This window comes from Branchiostoma belcheri, unplaced genomic scaffold, assembly GCF_001625305.1.
Source record: "Branchiostoma belcheri isolate BF01 breed outbred unplaced genomic scaffold, Haploidv18h27 scaffold44, whole genome shotgun sequence".
NCBI lineage: Eukaryota > Metazoa > Chordata > Leptocardii > Amphioxiformes > Branchiostomatidae > Branchiostoma > Branchiostoma belcheri.
This window is the reverse complement of record NW_017804065.1, coordinates 1,227,438-1,246,593: the sequence shown is the minus strand read 5'-3', so window position 1 is coordinate 1,246,593 and position 19,156 is coordinate 1,227,438. Positions and strand designations below refer to the sequence as shown.

At 39.8% G+C, this 19,156-nt stretch overlaps 1 protein-coding gene across 13 annotated transcripts in view; it reads right to left on the bottom strand.

Annotated features, from left to right (window-relative positions):
• Positions 1-19,156, bottom strand: part of LOC109478479 (actin-binding LIM protein 2-like) — a 65,800-nt gene that overhangs the window by 40,792 nt on the left and 5,852 nt on the right. For 11 of the 13 annotated variants that reach the window (XM_019780016.1, XM_019780017.1, XM_019780022.1 and 8 more), the window contains exons 2-7: positions 14,944-15,054; positions 12,925-13,108; positions 10,053-10,162; positions 8,207-8,333; positions 6,025-6,118; positions 4,602-4,646 (exon numbers count right to left, since the gene is read on the bottom strand). In XM_019780016.1, the coding sequence (XP_019635575.1) occupies positions 4,602-4,646; positions 6,025-6,118; positions 8,207-8,333; positions 10,053-10,162; positions 12,925-13,108; positions 14,944-15,054 (671 nt within the window). The remainder of the gene's footprint in view (positions 1-4,601; positions 4,647-6,024; positions 6,119-8,206; positions 8,334-10,052; positions 10,163-12,924; positions 13,109-14,943; positions 15,055-19,156) is intronic. The other 2 variants (XM_019780027.1, XM_019780018.1) reach the window with 1 other exon arrangement.

Below are 19,156 nucleotides of genomic sequence, written 5' to 3'. Positions count from 1 at the left end.
CATCCATATAGGACAGATATTATCATTAAGTTATTACACTGTATCATGAAATATCATTACATAGACTAGTGTTGGCACTAGCTATGATAATGGATGGAGGTAATAATCTGTCTGTAAGGGACAAGATTATCTTAGTGATAATCAGCCCAACATGCATGTACTGTAAATTCATTTACTGTTGCTGTGGTTTTATTTCCTGGTACTCAGAGAAGGAAAGGGAAAGGTCTTTGCAGTGTTTTGTAGTCCAGTAGTCATATGAGGAAGACAGGTTTGCAGTGTCATGAATTTACAATTTTTCACCATAAAGTGCCTTGTAACTTAAGACCCTTGGCATACTGACAAAGTTAAGGTTGAAATTGATATGACAAAAAAATACAAAATCAGCCACATTCATACAACATGGTAAACTACAACCTATAAAATTACAGAACAAAACAAATCATAAAATTCTATTAAACAAGAAAGGCTATAAATAATATGAATAAATCTATAATCTATTACAATCAGGTGGGGTTAATCATGGGTTTCAGTATCTTTCTGAACAACAATGTTGTATGTATTAAGTTAAACCTATTCATAATACTGTAAGAGCTCCAACAAGTTAGGCCACAATTTATTAAGGTCATTAATTCATCACATCAGCCTTATAAATAATTATTATCAAACCTTACTTCAGAATACGTCTTCTATCTGATTCCAGTAATCAACCAGATCTCTTAACTACCTACCTTACCTACCTCTACAATATATGCTACAAAATAACTTCACAATACTGTATGAGCTCCGACAAGTTAAACCACAATTAGGTCATTAAGTCATCACATCAGCCCTATAAACAGTCATAATCAAACATTACCTCAGCATGATTACAGTCTTGTCTCTGATTGCAGTAAATTATCCAAACTCTTACCTCTGAGCTCAGTTCCTGTGATGTTAAACCCTGTAGCAGTTCACAGTGTAGAGAATACCATCACTGTGCATGGATCTACATCTACATCACCTGCATCTATGTGTGGAGGCGGAGACCAAGATGGCCGACCCCAATCATACATGGATTCCTGAAGCATGCTGGGAATTTAGGAATAACAGTCCGACTGTTCCATTCTCATCTCATCTATCCCTTGTCTATTAGTCTAATTACTTGACCGTTGTGGCACCACAGATAATCTGACGAGTATTCTCCATCCTCATTTTTCTATTCTTCTCAATGTTTCACATAATGTCATGCCGGTCCATTCTCTGATTTATCCTACCATCGTTTCTGTTACCTACCCCTCTTTCTTCCTCCCTTGACTGTTCCATTATCAAGTAAAATTTCCAATATCATTTTCGTATTTTCCAGCTTGTTTGCTCTTGCAAGGTACCTGATTGAATGAAGGGGAAACAGAATTCACTTACACAAACCCACAGGGAGGAGCCAGTGGTATGGAACGTCCTTCTGAATAGCTGATGGAACTGTAATTACACATGCAGTAGAGTGGAATTGTATGTGGTGAGCAAACACTGAATGAAATTTTTTTTCCAGTCCTCAACTGGTAAGGGGGATCAATGCAAAAACTTTTAACTTTTAGGGAATTAAGTACACATGTTTAAGAATCAATTATGCAAATTCGAAATTAATTAAAAACCTCCTTTTCCCTCCTATCGTGAAATAAAACCACTGCAAAGTAAATGTATTTACAGTACTACCATACTAGCCAATATTCAGTCAGATGGACATAAAAATTCAATACAGCTACACAGTCGGCTGTCTGCAATAAACCTGTCATTAAATGACCCACAAGAGGCAGGGTAGAAATATTCTATGGCCTATTGCTCACCTATGACCTTCTAAACAAAAGAATAACATCTGTTTACTATTCAATCTACTGTAGTAACAAATACATGTAGTCATCTGAGTTTACATGTAAATGGCTTTCAATCCATTCTCATCAGTTTCTTCCCAAATATGCACAAGTTAACCTTCTCCCTGCTGCCTAACGCCATAATGAATACAAATTTGGAGCAGCTGCAAATGTACCTTAGCAGGCTGAAGGTTATTGTAAATTATGTAAAATGGACACAGGGCTAGCGCTGACCTATATAATACAAAATGTAAAATACACACTGACCTATATTCTATGCTACCAGTAAAGCCCACCATGATCCCTATGCTGTACACGTTAGTCCCATCTGTCAGACTGATTTCTGTATTTACATGCCAGGAGAGGACTATAGAGGTGACTGGATTACAAATAGTGATGACTATAACTGCCTTGTCTGAGCAAATCCTAGTATAGAACATCCACCTTCACTGCTGCAGCATTAGGGTTGATATCAAGCAAACACATTTGTAATGCTGCCACCCATAAAAATTTATTGTGTGCCTACAATGATGATATGTGAATAAAGAATTTAAGGACTACACCAACCACTCCTGACAATAAGGATCACCTTTCCTGACCACACCTTGTCTGATCTTCACTACAGCAAAAAAACACAGAGCTACTGCCAAGTTCCAAGTTCATCACCATCAAGCCAAGTTCAGACAACAGCTAATTTGTCATCCTGATACATGACCCCACAAGGGCAGACTGTCTCAGAGACGTATTCTCTCCACCTACAAAACAACCCCAGCACCACACTTACATGTACAAGACACATGCACAGTATCCTTACTTACTTTATCCTATCCTCTTCATCCCTGGTGAGACATAAGGCCGTAACTTTTTCTCTCCATCTGTATGCAGGGTGGTGTCCACAATGCTGTGTACCATTTCCTAATCCTCCCTCTACGCATGCTTTCAGTATTGGCAATTTTCATCCACCCTGGTCCCTGTATTTACCAAATTTGTATGCCTTTGATGTTCCTTACCCTTCAAACACAGAAAGATCCAGTGACTGCAAACACCTTTAGCAGGAAATATACAAGCAGTGTGTCCAGTGACCCAGTCCACACCAGTCCTTCTCAAGAAGTACAATTTGGCCAAATTACACCGAAACTAGCACGTTATTCCAAGATATGACCTCTTGAGGTCAGGTTCTTTTGTCCGCTGCCTCTAAAGCCAAGAAGTGGTGAACAACAAGCACTCCTTCACTGTCCTGACAGTGGTTCTGTTAGGCTCCCTGCCAAACCTACTTTACTCAGGTTTCATGCAGGGTTCTGAGCATCTATTCTAGATCTTTCCACAGTAGTTTCACTGAGATGTGACTGGACTGTTGAGGACCACTTGCATGTGCACATGAACACGTAGTCTGACTGTTGTACAATCATAGTTCTGGGCTGGAAATACTGGGTGCATATCGATTATATAACGCACATTTGCGCACCCAAAATTTGGGCTGTGACCCTAATTTTGGACTGTGGTTGCACTTGGTTGCACCTAGATTTGTGTAGGCTTACGTATATACATTAGTACTAGTATATTCTTGACATTTACATGTAGGTGTCAGAAAAAACAATAAAACCCTTGTTGTGTTGTTTTAAATTTTGGTTACATTCTATTTTCTGCTCCACAAAACCTGGCTGACATGGCCAGAATTCACTTTATTTACAGCAAAGCTACAATTGTTTTTTCATCTGAAGATCAATGTGAAGGTTATCCTCCTGTGCAGCCCAATTCTTATCTACACATCCTTCTGCAGTTTGGGCATGTGAAACCCTGTGTGCAGTTGCAGCTTTTAGGTTCCACAATATCCACAATGTGGATTTTAAGGATCACTGGATGTGAAGTGGATCAAAATTTGAAAGTCAAATGTCAGTCAATTATAGACTACTGTGTTCTGTTGAAGCATGGGCTCTGGTTAAGGATGCCCCCTAGTGAAGCCTGTACTAAATGCATGTCAAGTGCATCCAAGAATATCAGTACTTGGTTCCGTTGTTCAAAGTGTTGAATATCATCTTCGAAGTGTTGTATATGACCTCAATACTTACATACGTGCATTCATGTTCATACAATTCAAACTGAGAATCTTTGAAGAAAGCAGATCCCTAACAACCTAAACACGAGTGAAGATCGCATTAAAACATAAGAGCACTCTGGACAGAGAGATGGCAATTTGAGCATGAGAGGCAAGCTTCAGGTATCATGGAGCAATCTAAAGTGGAGAATGGGGAAAACTGATTCTGTCCAAGGGAAAATCACAGAGTAGCAGTTTTAGAGCTATAATGAAACCATTTATGTAGAGCATTTGGAAGGCAGCTTCTGTTCAAAGAAAAATCACAGAGCAGCAGTTTTGTAGCCTGGATTCCAGCCTTTTAAACTTAAATATGCTCTCTTAGTCACTTCCCTGCCAAAAAGACTGGGCAGGGGCTTTGCTGATTGGATGACCTCATATCCTGCCTCATGTTTGGCCAACCAGTGCACCAGTTCAAATTCTGAACAAATATTCAAAATTTATTTTTATTAATGACAGATAGAACATGTGCAGATCTCGACCCATTCTTTTTTTGGAAGGGATACGACTATGAGAGCATGCATAAGATAGAAAGGCTGCAGGGAGTTTTGAGGCGCGAGTCAAACCATAATCTACAAGTGGAGCATTTGGAAGAATGATTTTGTCTGAAGAAAAATCACAGAGCAGCAGTTTTGAGGCAAGAGTCAAACCACCCAGCAGCTCACCTCTGTGAAGCTCCCATCATCCAGCAACACTGCCTCCACACTCAACTGTTGGTGCACAAATTTTTGCAACATGCATTAGGTGTCGTGCACTAGAATTGGTTGTGCACCTGGAAGTGCAACTCTTCAGTCATGCGTATAAAAACACAGGTGCAACATACATACACAGGGCACAAAGAAGAAGTGCAATTTTACAAAGATCAGTATTACTCCAGCATGCATGAATGCTCAGTCAGACACAAATTAAGTGTAATACTACATGGACAGAAGTTTCAATTTGAATAACCGTTTCATTGTGGCATGGGTTTAATATACAATGTCGATGACATAAACATGTACTAAATGTGCATGTAGTTTAAAATTGAAACTATGAATCATATCAACTGTCATCACCATTTCAACATTCTGTAACATCAACATGATTAGGTTGTCAGATTTCATGATTTGATATAATTTCTTGTATGTGTTATCATTGTGGGCAAATCAAAACTAGAAACATTGAAGCTATGTGGTGATCACTCCAACAATGTTTGAACCTTGCCTCAAATGTCCAAACTCCATGTGCTGTCATTCTCTATGAATCTTATGACAATTAGCATTTGGAAATTCTGCACATTCATTAAGATATCACTTACCATTGAGAATTTGTATAACATTATATACACACAAGTGTAAAAGATTTAACTTGTATATATGTACACAAGTGCAATAGATTTGATGCAATATGTAAGATGTTCCCATCTATTTGTTGGATACCACTTACCACCCACTACAGTATCAAATCACCACATCTCCTGACATTTAGGTTCACTTTGCCATATCAGGACACGGTTGGAGTTCTTTAAGTGCCAAGCTAAATCTCCAGACCTGCTGATATGTCCACCATTTAGGAATGATCGGTATGTGTGTGGTGAGATCTATGTGTATGTCATAATGTCCTGTAGGCCCATATCTAGCCATGGGGAGCAGACAGAGGTTGTGGAAGAGTATACCACAATGTTGCCACCTGCCATGCTACATATATATTTCATTGCCACATTCTGATAACATAGTCCATTGATGAACTGTGTTTTTACTATTACAAGGCAGGGAAAAAAAGATATGTTAAAAGATTTTTCAGCCAGGCTGTAGACATCCATTCTCATTTCTCAGATGCTATTTCACAAGGACATTTTCCACCATCATGTCCCAATCATGTCAGTCACAATGTCAAAGGCAGTCATAAAATTTGGATGCTATACATTATTTTCACGCTGGCCGTGACAGAAACAACTGCCGAGGACAGACTTTTTATTGATAGACAGCTGAATTTGGTCAAACATATGTAGAATGATGTGTGTGTGACTGGGCCCTAATAACACTGTGTTTGGACAGATCAAAGCCATTTCTCCTGTAGACGTTTAAAGACTTGAAAGTGTCAGCTCACCTGCAGAACCTTTCCAGTGATATAGGTGAGACACCCGGCACACTTCACACCAAACAGCTGTTGGTAGTCACGCTCACAATACGGACGACCCTCTCTGGAAGAACACAGAGAAAACTTCTGAATTAGCAAACATAAGGAACTTTGGAACAGTGCAGGGCAGGTGTCACTACTGGCATATGCACAATAGGCCAAAATGGGAATATGCTCACTTGCCTACTTAAAATCCTTCCTTCTGTTGGTCCAATTTGGAGGTTACAAGGCATGTTTAGGGTCTAAACTTTCTGTAATCACAAGAAGTTCAGCAAACAGAAAGTATTTTGGAACAGCACACCAGCTGTCAGGTGTGTGGATGTGGTACAATATAATGAGTTATAATCAACAAGCAGTGGTCTGTGCTTAATTACTCCAGGATATGAACAAAAATCTGATTGGAAACTGTAATCCCTCAAGTCTGAGGAAAATTGACCCAGCTTGCACTACTGGATTCAGATAGCTAGTTCAATACACTGCGCGTATAATGAAGGTCGACAATTGCCCACCACCTAACCCAATACTTAATGTTTAGAGGCCTAGGGTTGTTAACCAGCTATCTTACCCCAAGCATGATGTGATCTTCCTGAAACAAACTTTTTTTACTAGCTCCAAACTCTAGCTGAACTCATCTACCACGTCAATACCAAAGCAGACTTGGATTGGCAACAATAACTTATAAGTTTAAATCATGTTAATGTGATTGAAGTTGTCAAAAATACAATTAAGTGCTCATTTTATCCAGGACAATAAGGTTCAAAGTAGTGTCAATGTTATTTAAATTTTATTGTTGTAGGTCAGACAGTTGGTGTACAAAGCTTTTAAGCTTTTAAGGTAGAAAATCATATTTATTTTGACACAAATAGATGAAAGGACACATTACGGGCTCCACATTAACATAATTTAAGTTCTTCTATTTCTTCCTTTGGTTCTTTTGTCACCAGAACCATTTGTCACCATTGTGAAAAATAAAACCTGCAGAGGAATTCCTGTCCTTCCTACAAAAATATGCAGTGTTCCTGCTCTGTGCTTTCTTCTTAAAAAAACAGAAATAACAGTAAAAAGAGCAGGGTAGTGTGGGTGTAAATGTGACACACCCCACACAGACCCTGACAATTCCTTCCTCCCATAACATTGACTTTGCATGATGTAAACAGGGTGATGTCAGGGCATGACAGGAATGTCAGAGCTGAGCCAAGACTCCACACATACCCAAGACTCTTAGTCTTACATCACGGAACACAAGGTGCCTTGTGCTGGGTCCTGTCACTCTGCAGGTTGGGCTAACAGGGGAGGGAGGGAATCAATGGTTTGTCTGTGGAGACTGTGTTACTCACAACACTCCACAGAAAAACTAACACCAGGGTTGGTGGAGGCATGTAAACAGAGAGGGAACATGTCCTTGGACTCTGGTTTGGGTGGAGTCATTAAGAATGATTAAAAACCTTCTGTTTACCTGTGTATTTATACATTTACATAGCCATCCCAAGGTCTTGGGCAAATAAACAGTCTTATTACATGACTGTACCTCTCCAAGAAAGTTATGCTTTTGGAAGTGTTTGTAGTGGTGTAACAGTGTTTGTGATTTTAAGAAGCTACAGATGGACTGTTATAAAATTTGGAAGGTGATAAGATTTAAAGTTATAACAGAAATGATCAGATTTTGGACACCCTGGCAGTTTCCCTTGGTGCTGCACCAGAACTTAATTAGCGGGTGCCCTATGTCAGCCACATTAAAGAAAACAGTGGATTTAAAGAGATCTACTAATGCAGCATCAGTAATCCTTGAGGTATGCACACTAAGATATCCAGGTGTTCAAGACAGTTTTTTCATGTGGCTGTCTCGGATACCAGGCAGAATTATGACAGATGACGTTACATGTGTGAAAAATCAAACGCGGGGATTGTTAGAAATTTGAAAAATGTCACAAAAGGCCTGGCTAATCAAAGTGTTGGTTTTTCCAAAGCTAAATGAAGTTTATTTCCACATGCTGTAACACAAAATTTTCTGTCCCTCAATCAACTTTGTTCTGGATGAAAGTAAATGTTTTCACATCTGTATTTTACTGTATACTGGCAAAGTACGTAATAAGTACTATAAACAACTTAGGCAACAATTCTGCAAACTTGACACTAGTTGTGCAGTACTCACTTTCCCATATACTCTCCAGCCAGCATACATCCACACTGGGTGCACTTGAAACACCACAGATGCCACTGTTTATCCAGAGCTAGCAAGGCTTGTCCCGACTTGATTTCATCTCCACATCCCGCACACGCTGAAAAGGAGGGGGAAAACACAACATCGTCATCGTCTGAGAAATCCGTCATGGTCCCCGTGGAAACTTTGCGAGCCATCTTGTCTGATGGGAGCAGACTGCAGACCAGTTTGGTCAGTGCTAACGTCAGAGTCCACAGCTCGCTGGCTGCAGTTTTACTGAGATCTCCTGGCATAGCTCAGGACTCAACACTGCGTCCATCTGGGTTTATCCCAGGCTGTAACGTAAGCACGACTATTTTGGTGTGCGCTGGAATCGTGCGCGGCATAGCCAGGGGGAAACTGTAACCAACAGCTATGGGTGATGATAAGGCTAGGCCGTACCAATTTAATCTGTTGCTTTTTGGATTGTTAAAAAATATACTTAACTGATAAAGCCCTATGAAAACAAAGACACAGGACCAGGCTTGTGCCTTGTTTTATGGAGTCATGAATACTGTCATATTCAAGTTTTCCTCTCTGTCCTCTGCCTTTGTGATGTCCACTTGCTATATTTTTACCTTAAAATGTCCATAGAAACCCAGAGAACCCAAGAGATAAATTGGTGTAGCCTAAGACATGACATCAACAACTTGCGATAACATTGAGATTGGGATAATCCATTCAAGATGGACATTTTTTTAAAACTTCTCCATAGGTCTTAAGTCTTATAATAAGTTATATGTCATACATGTATATGTCAAAGATAGTAGCTGTAGAAAGCTCCTTTCAACCTGAATGTCATTAGACAGACTTTAAATCTTATTTCAAATGTTAAACCTTATTAAAGGACATACAAGACCTTAAACCATGTTACATATGAGGAAAGATATTGCTGGAATCTTTCTCTATTTACACATGAGGAATGAGTGATTAAATGGCCTGGATAACTGAAGTAATTGTAACCAGTAGTTACACCAGACATTTTACATATCTTCAGAATGTCCCATAGGACTTAGACTTAGAGCAGGGCACCAAATTCAGTTTTAGGAACACAGATCTACCTAACCTATTAATTTAAGTGTACATTAAACAATTGGGTGTACAACATAAGACAACAAAAAATAGAATGTCAGCAAAACATAACCACACTGCAGAGTTTTTACTGTGCCTCTTCACAACTGAATACGAAATTCTGAGTTGCACCTGGTAGCAACTGTCTTCCATCCACGGTAAACATGGGATCACCTTTGGATCCAGTCTTAGGGAGGTGAAGTGAGGCTTGTCAGACAGATATAAACAGAACACATAGCAGCACGCTCGTTTTTCTGCTGCAGTCAACAGGTGTTCAAACTCAGCCACACGCCTACATGTTCTACTGGAGACCATCATAGTTAATTCTCACTTCACGTTTCCTGCTTAAAAATTTCACAATTGTAATTGAAAAGGATGTTGGGTGCAAACTTTTGAGAAAGCTGTCAGTGTTCAATAACCATGATTCATTTCTCCTGGATGCCAACATAAGTAATCACTAACTAAAGCTGTTTAGTCAACCCACAGTCTTCACACATGGGTGATGGTGGCCACTACACACATTACAAAGAGCTTCATCCTATATAATATAAAGGAACAGCCATTAATATGAAGTTAGGAAATTAAACTTATCTGGGACCTTTGGCCTAACTTCTATTTGGTCAGTATCCCAAATGTGCCGAGCAGATGCAAATAACTATGGAAACATACAAGCAAACAGACACACTGACTAAAAACAACTACTTGGAGGTAAAACTGCTGTACCCACCAGTAGAGGCTGGCATCCCCCGGTTGGGCCCGGCATTAGGGGTGATGCAGAATTTACAGAGACAGTCTCTCCCATTGAACGTCACCCTGTCACCTGGAGGAAAGGGTTGCCTGGAACAGAACAACAGGAATATGTCAGCAGTCCTTGCTAAGGGTAACGCTATATGTTTACGTTGATGGAATTAAAAATGAATTTCACTTTGTCATGGCTTGGTCTAGATATGATGCTTTACTTAGTATTTTGACAGACTTAATAGCACAAGCAAACTTGAGTATCTTCAGATGTGACAACTCTCACAATGCAAACAGACATAGGTTACATGTACTACATAAAAGATTACTTTGCTATTAGAAATTTAACTGAAATCAATGATGATTATAACAAGATATTATATACTGATGTTAGCCCTTATTGTGTAGTAGGTGAATTTTAAGATTTGGTTCACATGTTTGCTTGTCAGGAACGTTGTCTTGCTTGCATGACCAGCAAACATGTTTTTCTGAAGGCTCCCATTGCCTATTACTCCTGTGAGAATGGCATGGGTGACACTTTGTCAAAGAAATCCAACCCAACCTTGGAGTTGTGCTCCAGTGCTAAGGAATAGGACACAACAACAATGGTGAACTCGACTTTTTCAGCCCTTTGTACTTTCCCTAATAGCATTATAGGCTAAACACTACAGACTACAAACATTTATTAGTTATCATACTTGTTTATATTTTTTAGTTTAGAAGTGGTTTGTAATGTTCGGAGATGCACACCATGTCTTAAACATACCAGACTTATGCAAAGAAATTGTCCTTGAAATGAATTCTCAACTGGTTCAGATGACCCAAGATCACAGATAATGTATGAACTGTTTATTCCTTACCAACAGAGCCATAGTTAGTGTTCACTTTTTTTTTGGTTGTAAATTGCAGTAAAAATTGACTCTTAAGTTATTCATCTATCTATTTACTTTTAAGGTAAACATAAATAAACAATCTACCAAGTAGCAGAAATCACAAGGATTTTGACACACCTTTTCAGATGACACTGAAATGGCTACATTGTCCCTGGGAAAGTTTCCCAGACACTTGTTAGGATCCTTTCATGGATTTAGGTCACCCATGCCCTGTCTCTATACTGATATTGTCCATCTTATCCTCATGAAGACAGGGAGAATGTTTGGAAAAGGGATTATCTTACAGGATTACTTTCATTGCTACTGTGTGGAATATAGCTGATGTGAAATAGGTGAAAAGTGAATACAGTCAAAACTGCCCAAGACCACTCAATGGACCAAGAAAATCTGGTCTATGTGTGGGCATGTGGTCGATATAGACAGGATGCTTAATGACTGTGTCAATGGGAAAATTATCTAAGAGGGCCACCAAAAAGTGGTAACACTGATTAGGTGGTCACTTGTACAGGTATGACTGTACATCAATGGCCAAGTGGTCCTTAATAAATTGTACAGGTTTGACTGTGTTTAACAAAGTGGATGATTAATGTTATAAAGACCTTAAAATGAATACCTAAAAACATCTGCCCAGGAATAAATGTGCTACTAAGATATTTTGATTGCTCCTATAAAAGTCTCTGTCCTGTTCCTAGCGGAACTTGAGAAAGCGGCGCCCATTCACACACAAGTTTCCAGGGAAGAAACCCAACCCTGCGCTTATACTAACCACCCACTTACCCTGACCTAACAGCATGCTTGACCTAACACAACCGCCTCCCCAACATGCCATGGGAGCCATGTGAGCATTCTAAAACACTGAGAACTCCACAGCTAAAAGGTTTAAGCCCCAATTTCCGGGCTAAAATCGGTGTACTTTCTGGTACTTTTGCAAATCCACAGGAGCCGATATGCTGACTACAATGTAAACATGCACACATAATTCATCTTACTGTTTAACTTGCTAACACCATAGTTTGTACCATAAGTAATGATCTGCTACTGTATAGCAAGTTTTAGCACTACATGTACATCACAGTTCCATACAATGTTTAACCTTCTCCTTGCTGTCTAACCCCAAAACTAAATAAATTTGGAACCAAATAACTACTTTAGCAGTACTGAAGGTTTAAAAAAAACAGCTCTATCATATGCCATTGTATATTCTTAACATGTGGCTTTACTGTACTAGTGATATTGTGAAGACAAGGAACTATTATGACTGATTAACACAATTATAGTAAGTTTCTGCCTTCCAGCGTGAGAGTTTACGGTCTATCCAAGCCGACTCAGTAAACACAGACAACATCAAAACGAACACAAAGAAGTCTAAACACCTGTATTTGGGTACAAACTCCCCTACAGGGCAGTCTGAATGTCTTCCCTGACCCGAGACTGGTGAACCCAGACTCACCCCCACATTACCAACCCAGCCCCACCCCACAATGAACAGCCCCAGTCCCATATTACCACCATTACCTGGTGAGTGTGTGGCTCCCACTGAGACTACTCAATACCCTTCCATATAAAATGATAGCCGCTTTCTTCATCTTCAGCAAATAATTCTCGTAATCAGACTGGGTGCCCCAAGACTGCCACATAAAACACTGACTTCAATGCTGTTTCAGGCATTGTCGAGGTACTGTATGCACACTTCAGATATCCCAGTGTAGTGTATCTACCACTGTTTTTTTTTCCAATGAATGACTAAAATACCTTGGTACAGAGCCTGACTAGATCCTGTCCTTTCTAGTTTCTGAGAGCATTGTTTGTAAGTAAGAGCTGAGTACATATTTACCTGCACTTATCGAAAAGAGTAAAGGTCCATCTTAGTGTGAGGGGATCAAACCTTACAGTCACAACTTGCAGAGCAAAACTGGTATATCACAATCTAAATACCAATTAAACAAACAAGCAAACAAACATGTTTACCTGCAGCGTGAGCAGACAAAGCACTTCTGGTGGTACGTCTTGCCGAGTGCCGTCACCACCTCCCCCTCCACGTAGTCGCCGCAGCCGTGGCACTTTGTCCCGAACATCTCCTGGTAGTCCCGCGTGCAGTAGTACATCCCATCCTTCAGGAAGAACCCGTCGGTGGCCAGCTGACGCCGGCAGACTGAACAGGACAGAGAATTGATCACGATTTCAGCAAGCTGACGTTCAAAATCCATGCTTGTTTATCTTTTGTTGGCGCAGCTTAGCAATCAATTTCCAATAACCAATACAGTGTCTGACAGTTATTTTTTGACAGTTCCTTGGCTAATCTTGTTGGGTAGAATCAGGTCAGGCTGCTTCCCCAACTGTTGTCTTACTGGACATCTTATCCCCATCCCAAGAAAGCAAGTGTCATGGATGTCTCGTCTGGAATAACCACTTGTCCTCCACGTGGAAGATTCAATGGAAGGAGGGAGTGGCCACTGAGTGCAGCACGAGGGACCTGGAGTCCTGTTGTACGGGTCACAGTACAGATCTTCTCTGTTACTAGAGTTACTACAGGTTCTAGTTATATTCCATTCAGCTGGGTAGGGAGGGAGAGTTGAATGGTTACAAGGTCTCCTGGAATCTGCTACAGTGTAAGCGGGAAGGCTGCCCTTATAAGTCAGAAGGACAGCTCCACATGTGATAGACCCAGCGCCCATTTAATCCTAGGGGGGATGCTGGGGGAAAACGCTTCAGTCCCCCTGAATACAAGGCCGCTTTTCAAGCCAGGTAAACTCTTTAGTCCTGTAAATGGCCTGTACAAATGCCTGCCAGATCAGGTTTCCTGGGCAGTGCTTTTACCTGCTGCTACTGGGCAGTCTACTGAGTTAGGCAGGGTGGGAGGACATGTGTTGAGTTAGGTAAAAAAATTAAGTTTTATTTCAATTTCTATTTTATTACTACAAAAACATTCAGAACATTCAACAGATACATCAAAGGCTTCCCGAAGTGATCCAGTTAGCTGAAACTCTTTGTTAACCTTCAGTGTGAAAGTAAAAAAACACTTTATCTAACAGCTGCTCTTCAAGTCTCTGCTCCTTAAGATAAAAAAAGTGAGTGTTGTTCAAACATTGTTCCTGCAAGGCAAGGATTCTAAAGGACAAGTACAAAATGTATAACATGAAGGTTACCTTGAATATACTAAACTGTGGGATTTGTAGTGCCACTTTAAAAACATGGCATGGAAAGCAACTTACTAAAGCAAATAAACTGTAGTGGTCCCATTTATCTACTACCACTTGTGCCAGCAGCAACAATAATTCCATCTGGTGCTTCAAACATTGTCCAAGTCCCTTTAATTTAACTTTAAAAAACTTCAGACTGTTTTGCCAAGTCTATAGCAATAATAACAGCACCAATCTTTACAATGTACATTCACTGTCAGTAGGTGTTTGTCTTTCATCATTGAGTAAGTGATGTCGGGCTACAACAACCACTGAGCTGTCCCCCTTGTGACTGATGTTTAAACTGCACAAAACCTGGAAGGATAAACAACTGAGGTGTCCCCCTGGTGACTGATGGCTAAACTGCACCAAATCCTCCAGGATAACAACCGCTGGTATGGGAAGCATGCTGGGAATATGACCCTGGGTTTCTCCTGATGAAAATAAGTCGGCTGGTGCTAAATCTTGTCCTACATGATGCCATAGAATAACAGTCTCAACTTAATTTGTACTGATCAATATCAACAAAAAACGCTGTCTCAGGATAATTGGGCTATCTGCTGACTCGCTCCCTACGCTAGCAAGTAGATGGGACAGAACTACCCTGAGAACACTTGACAACATACTTCAGGATAACACTTCTCCCCTCTGGGCATTTATAACCAGCCCGTCAGACAGTCACTACAGTATTCGTAGGGGACGTCGGCACCAAACAGTGATCAGCAAAAGTAAAAGACATGCCATGTCCTTCATTCCAAGATCCTTAAGACTGACATTAATGACATTATGATGCAATATTGACACTGACCTCTGCAGACGAAGCAGGTGATGTGGAAGTGCTTGTCCTGAACCCTCAGCACCTCCCCAGCACACGGCTGGCGACAGGTGTAACAGGTGATCTTGGGCTTCTGGGCTTCAGCTGGAAGGGTGCAAAACAACACAGTCAGAATGGCTGGTACACAAAAACACATCTCAGTATTCTTGCACATATGGCACAGGTTACATAAAGGTTAACATTGCACACAGGGTGTAGGTTTCATAAAGGTTCAAATGACAGCGTTCTGTGAGGCAGCAAAAAAATGACTGGCCCATAATGGAGCGAAGTGCTGCTGTTTACATGTAGTAAACCTATTACTAGTATCTAAAAGTGGCTGTTGTTAAAGTGGTACACCTCAAATTGGATTAATAGTTTATTGAGCTACTTTCATCTTTACACATGTAATAGTTTGTAACATGACCAGACTATAGCAAGCGCTGTGTTCCAGGACAGTTACTGGAAAAATCATTTAGGTACTGGTCCAAAACACCAAGGCATCAATCAAGCCATTTATCTGATTAAAAGGACCGGGTCCGACCACATTTCATCTTGTGATATCATCCCTAAGTAGGGACGCTCCAGAATTCAGCAGAGACTGTAATAACCTGGCTTTCTGATGGCAAACATGGTGCTCTGTTACAGATTACATCAACATGAGCTAAGTGCAATAACCCAGAGTGGGCTGTAAAAGGGTAAGTGTAATGGACATTAGTGTTAGAGTTCATTTACATATTCTCACATGTACATGTACAGCATGGCAGCTCAGATAAATTCACCATATGCTATAAATAATATGTATATTTTTTCTTCTAGAAAAATAACAATCATCAGTCATAAGGCTTCCAACTTTGTAGCAATTTTTTAACTAAACTTCCACAAAATTGTTTTAACCACAAACTGATCAATACAATAAGAGGAATTACATGCTGTAGAACTATCAACAACTTCTGAAGTAGTTGTGTGTTTTTTTTCCATCAGGGCATTTTTTGCTGTTTACACTGAAAGAACAGCTATCATCTGTGAAAGCACAACACCAGATGATCGTCGTAAGATGTCAAACTAAGGCCATTCTCAGGAAAGTCATGCATGTGTCGTACAAAATTCAACTGTTTAATGTTACCATTTGGAAAAGGCTGTCTTAGATCCTTGTCGGTAATTAGTTCTGTCATAGCCTGCTTGAAAATTCTACAGCATCAACATTGTACGACGACCTACCACGAATGTGACCGCATCGTTAGGTTAAATATCTTTGCCTTACTTGCATCTTCGCAAGGATTGCAGGAATGTCCCCTGCAGATTTTGCTCCCATCTGTGTGAGAAAACGAAGTGAGCAACACTTCCCCAGGGATACATGTAACAGTTGGCAGAGACATTTCTGGTTTCTTCACACATTCTGCAACCCTTAAGTAAGCCACAGACTTCCTTTCCATGGCAAACATATGTTGATCCTCACTTCGTGGATATTTCTGGAACAATCCTGAGTTTGGAGGTCCTTCAGAACAAACAACCCTACTGTCAGTCAGTGTTGTTACCTCCATGAAAAATGGAGGTATTGTTTTTGGCGTGTCTGTCTGTATGTCTGTGTGTGTGTCTGTGGGTCTGTCTGTGTGTGTTTCCGCAACTTTGTGGTCAGCATAACTTCGTTAACGCCTTTATTTGACAGCTTTTCCTGTCAGAAATAAGTGGTGTGAATTTGGTCCACCTAGCAGATTATTCTGGAACTGCAGGGGACTTTCTGGCGAAACCTTTAAAAGCCAATAACTCCAGATAGGAACAACGTATTTTCATCAATTTTGGTGTGTAGGTAGCTGGGAGAGAGTTGTACATAATTAGATGCAAATTATGCAAATGAGGACTTAATTTGCATAATTAAGGAGGAAATTCTATAATTACAGTCTTTTATACTATGTAGACTGATTTGTTAGATTTGTTCTCTCATTTCTGCCATACTTTGTACCTCGTACATTGTTGCGTAATAAAAGTCATGTTTATATAATAGTACTACTATACATGTAATCTATTTAATCTGTGGCAGGCAGAACATCAACAGATACCAATTATGCAAATTATGACCTAATTTGCATAATTAATGTTAAAATTCTGTGACTCCTTATTGGTGAATTTTATACCTCATGACATGTGTAAGTTACTTGAAGGTTAGCACCACTATACATACATTATGTTAATTTCGAGGTCATTTGCATAATTAATGAGGACATGTTGAAATAAAGTATGATACAGCAAGCCTGTTCATTACAAACTGTTCATTACAAATGTTTGTTCACATCTTGCAGGTATAGATTTTGGAATGGTATCACGAAATGAGTGTGCCTCATGAGGGTTGTTTTTGCACTTTGCACCACGAACATCTTATTTTTTCATCATATATCAGATACCATAAAGATCCATTGATTTCTATAATAATTCAAGTTTAAAACCTGACACTGGCCAGCATCACGGTGCACAATGTGTTAAATAGTTCAGTTTCTTTCGTGTAATCAAAAGCTTTTAATAGTTTTATGGGGTCAGACAGTGACCAATCTAATTCCCCTCCCTGCGGTAAATTGGAATACACGATGACAACCCCGCAACCAGTAACCATGGAGACACGAAATTAGATCATGAATTTTGAATGAGAGCCACAGTAGTTCTGACCTAATTGTCTACAATGAAAGGATAACGTTAGCTAACATATGCCAGGTACTGTGCCTCCATACAGCTGTACAGGTGTAGTCTGACCAGTCAAGCTATGAATGATTATTCTTTCCGTGTTTGCAGGATTGATTGAAGTTGTAGACCTGTGATATGAGAGTATATGAGACCCAGAATGGAACTCTAGTATGAGACCTAGTATGAGTCCTTGGACATAGTACTAGATTGGACCAGTAGATTCCCCATGTAGTGACTATTACTATATTAGCCAGGTTCACTTTTACTGTTGGTTTTGTTCATCCTTATGTTAAGCTTAGAAAGGGTTGACAGTGATCCACACAGCAAGAGGCAGTATAATGAAGCTCTGATCATTTGTTACGTGTGTTAAATCCTGATCATATAGCTTTCTGCCTCTCCTTTTTACTCTTTTCTATCATAATACAGGCTCCAACAGATACCACACACTATAGCACACACTGGTGTAGATGCCACAAGACTGATATCCTAGCAGGCATCCTCTATTGATCCTTACCTGCAAACAATACCACTTCAAATCAGATGACAGCGGTTAAAAAAATAAATCGATAGAGGGTACGTCCTTCCCTGCACGTGACTTTAAGCTGACTTGGCAAAATCCTTTCAAAACAATGATGGGTACTCATGGATTTTCATTGAGATTAGAAAAGGCACACCTTTTGTTCGAAATTAAGGAAACCAAAGGTACTTAGTTATTCTTTAACAAGATATCATGAAAAACAGATGACTTATGAGTTAAACCTGAATCTAGCCGCACCTAAATGAAATACGCCTGTATTTACTCATAGAAACTATGTGCACCCTCCTTTCATTCGAAAGTTATTTTAGTCAATAATTACTCCTGACAGTACAGTCTTCCTTCAGGAAGTATCCTGTCATCTCTGTGCCCTCAATCATAATTAGAAAGCATGTTGTTATATTTAGCAAGTGCTTAAACATGTACCCTCTGGCTGACTTCTGATCCTAATCTACATCATCTTGTACTAATTATGACATTACTGTAATCACAGAACCCTCCACTACAGGTGTACAGTGACTGTACTGAGACAGTAGGAAGGGTATTCTGGGTCATCTCTTCAGCCTAAGAACTAGTTGTTTACTTTCTGATAGCGCAGGCAAAACATGTGTCCTTCAAATATGTTTCAACTGCTTCTATGTTTGAACAGCCTTAATTTGAGGCGTCTTTGTTTCCTGATAGAAAGGAAATGCTTACCGTTGCCTGGCAGGAAGGGTACCAGAGGTATCATAGTAACTGGTTGATATCTGAATAACCACCAGTCCTTTCAGATTTAGTCTGTCTTTTGGGTCAAACTGCATTAGTGCATTTCTGTGAGGATAAGTCAATAAGGATATTTGATAATTTGGGGCATATAGGTACCTTTGACAAAAATGTTCACAATATAATGCATATTAGGACATAATTAAGGATGAAATTCTATAGTTCCAGTGTTTTCCACAATAGGACTTATCTACACATATATATATATATATATATATATATATATATATATATATA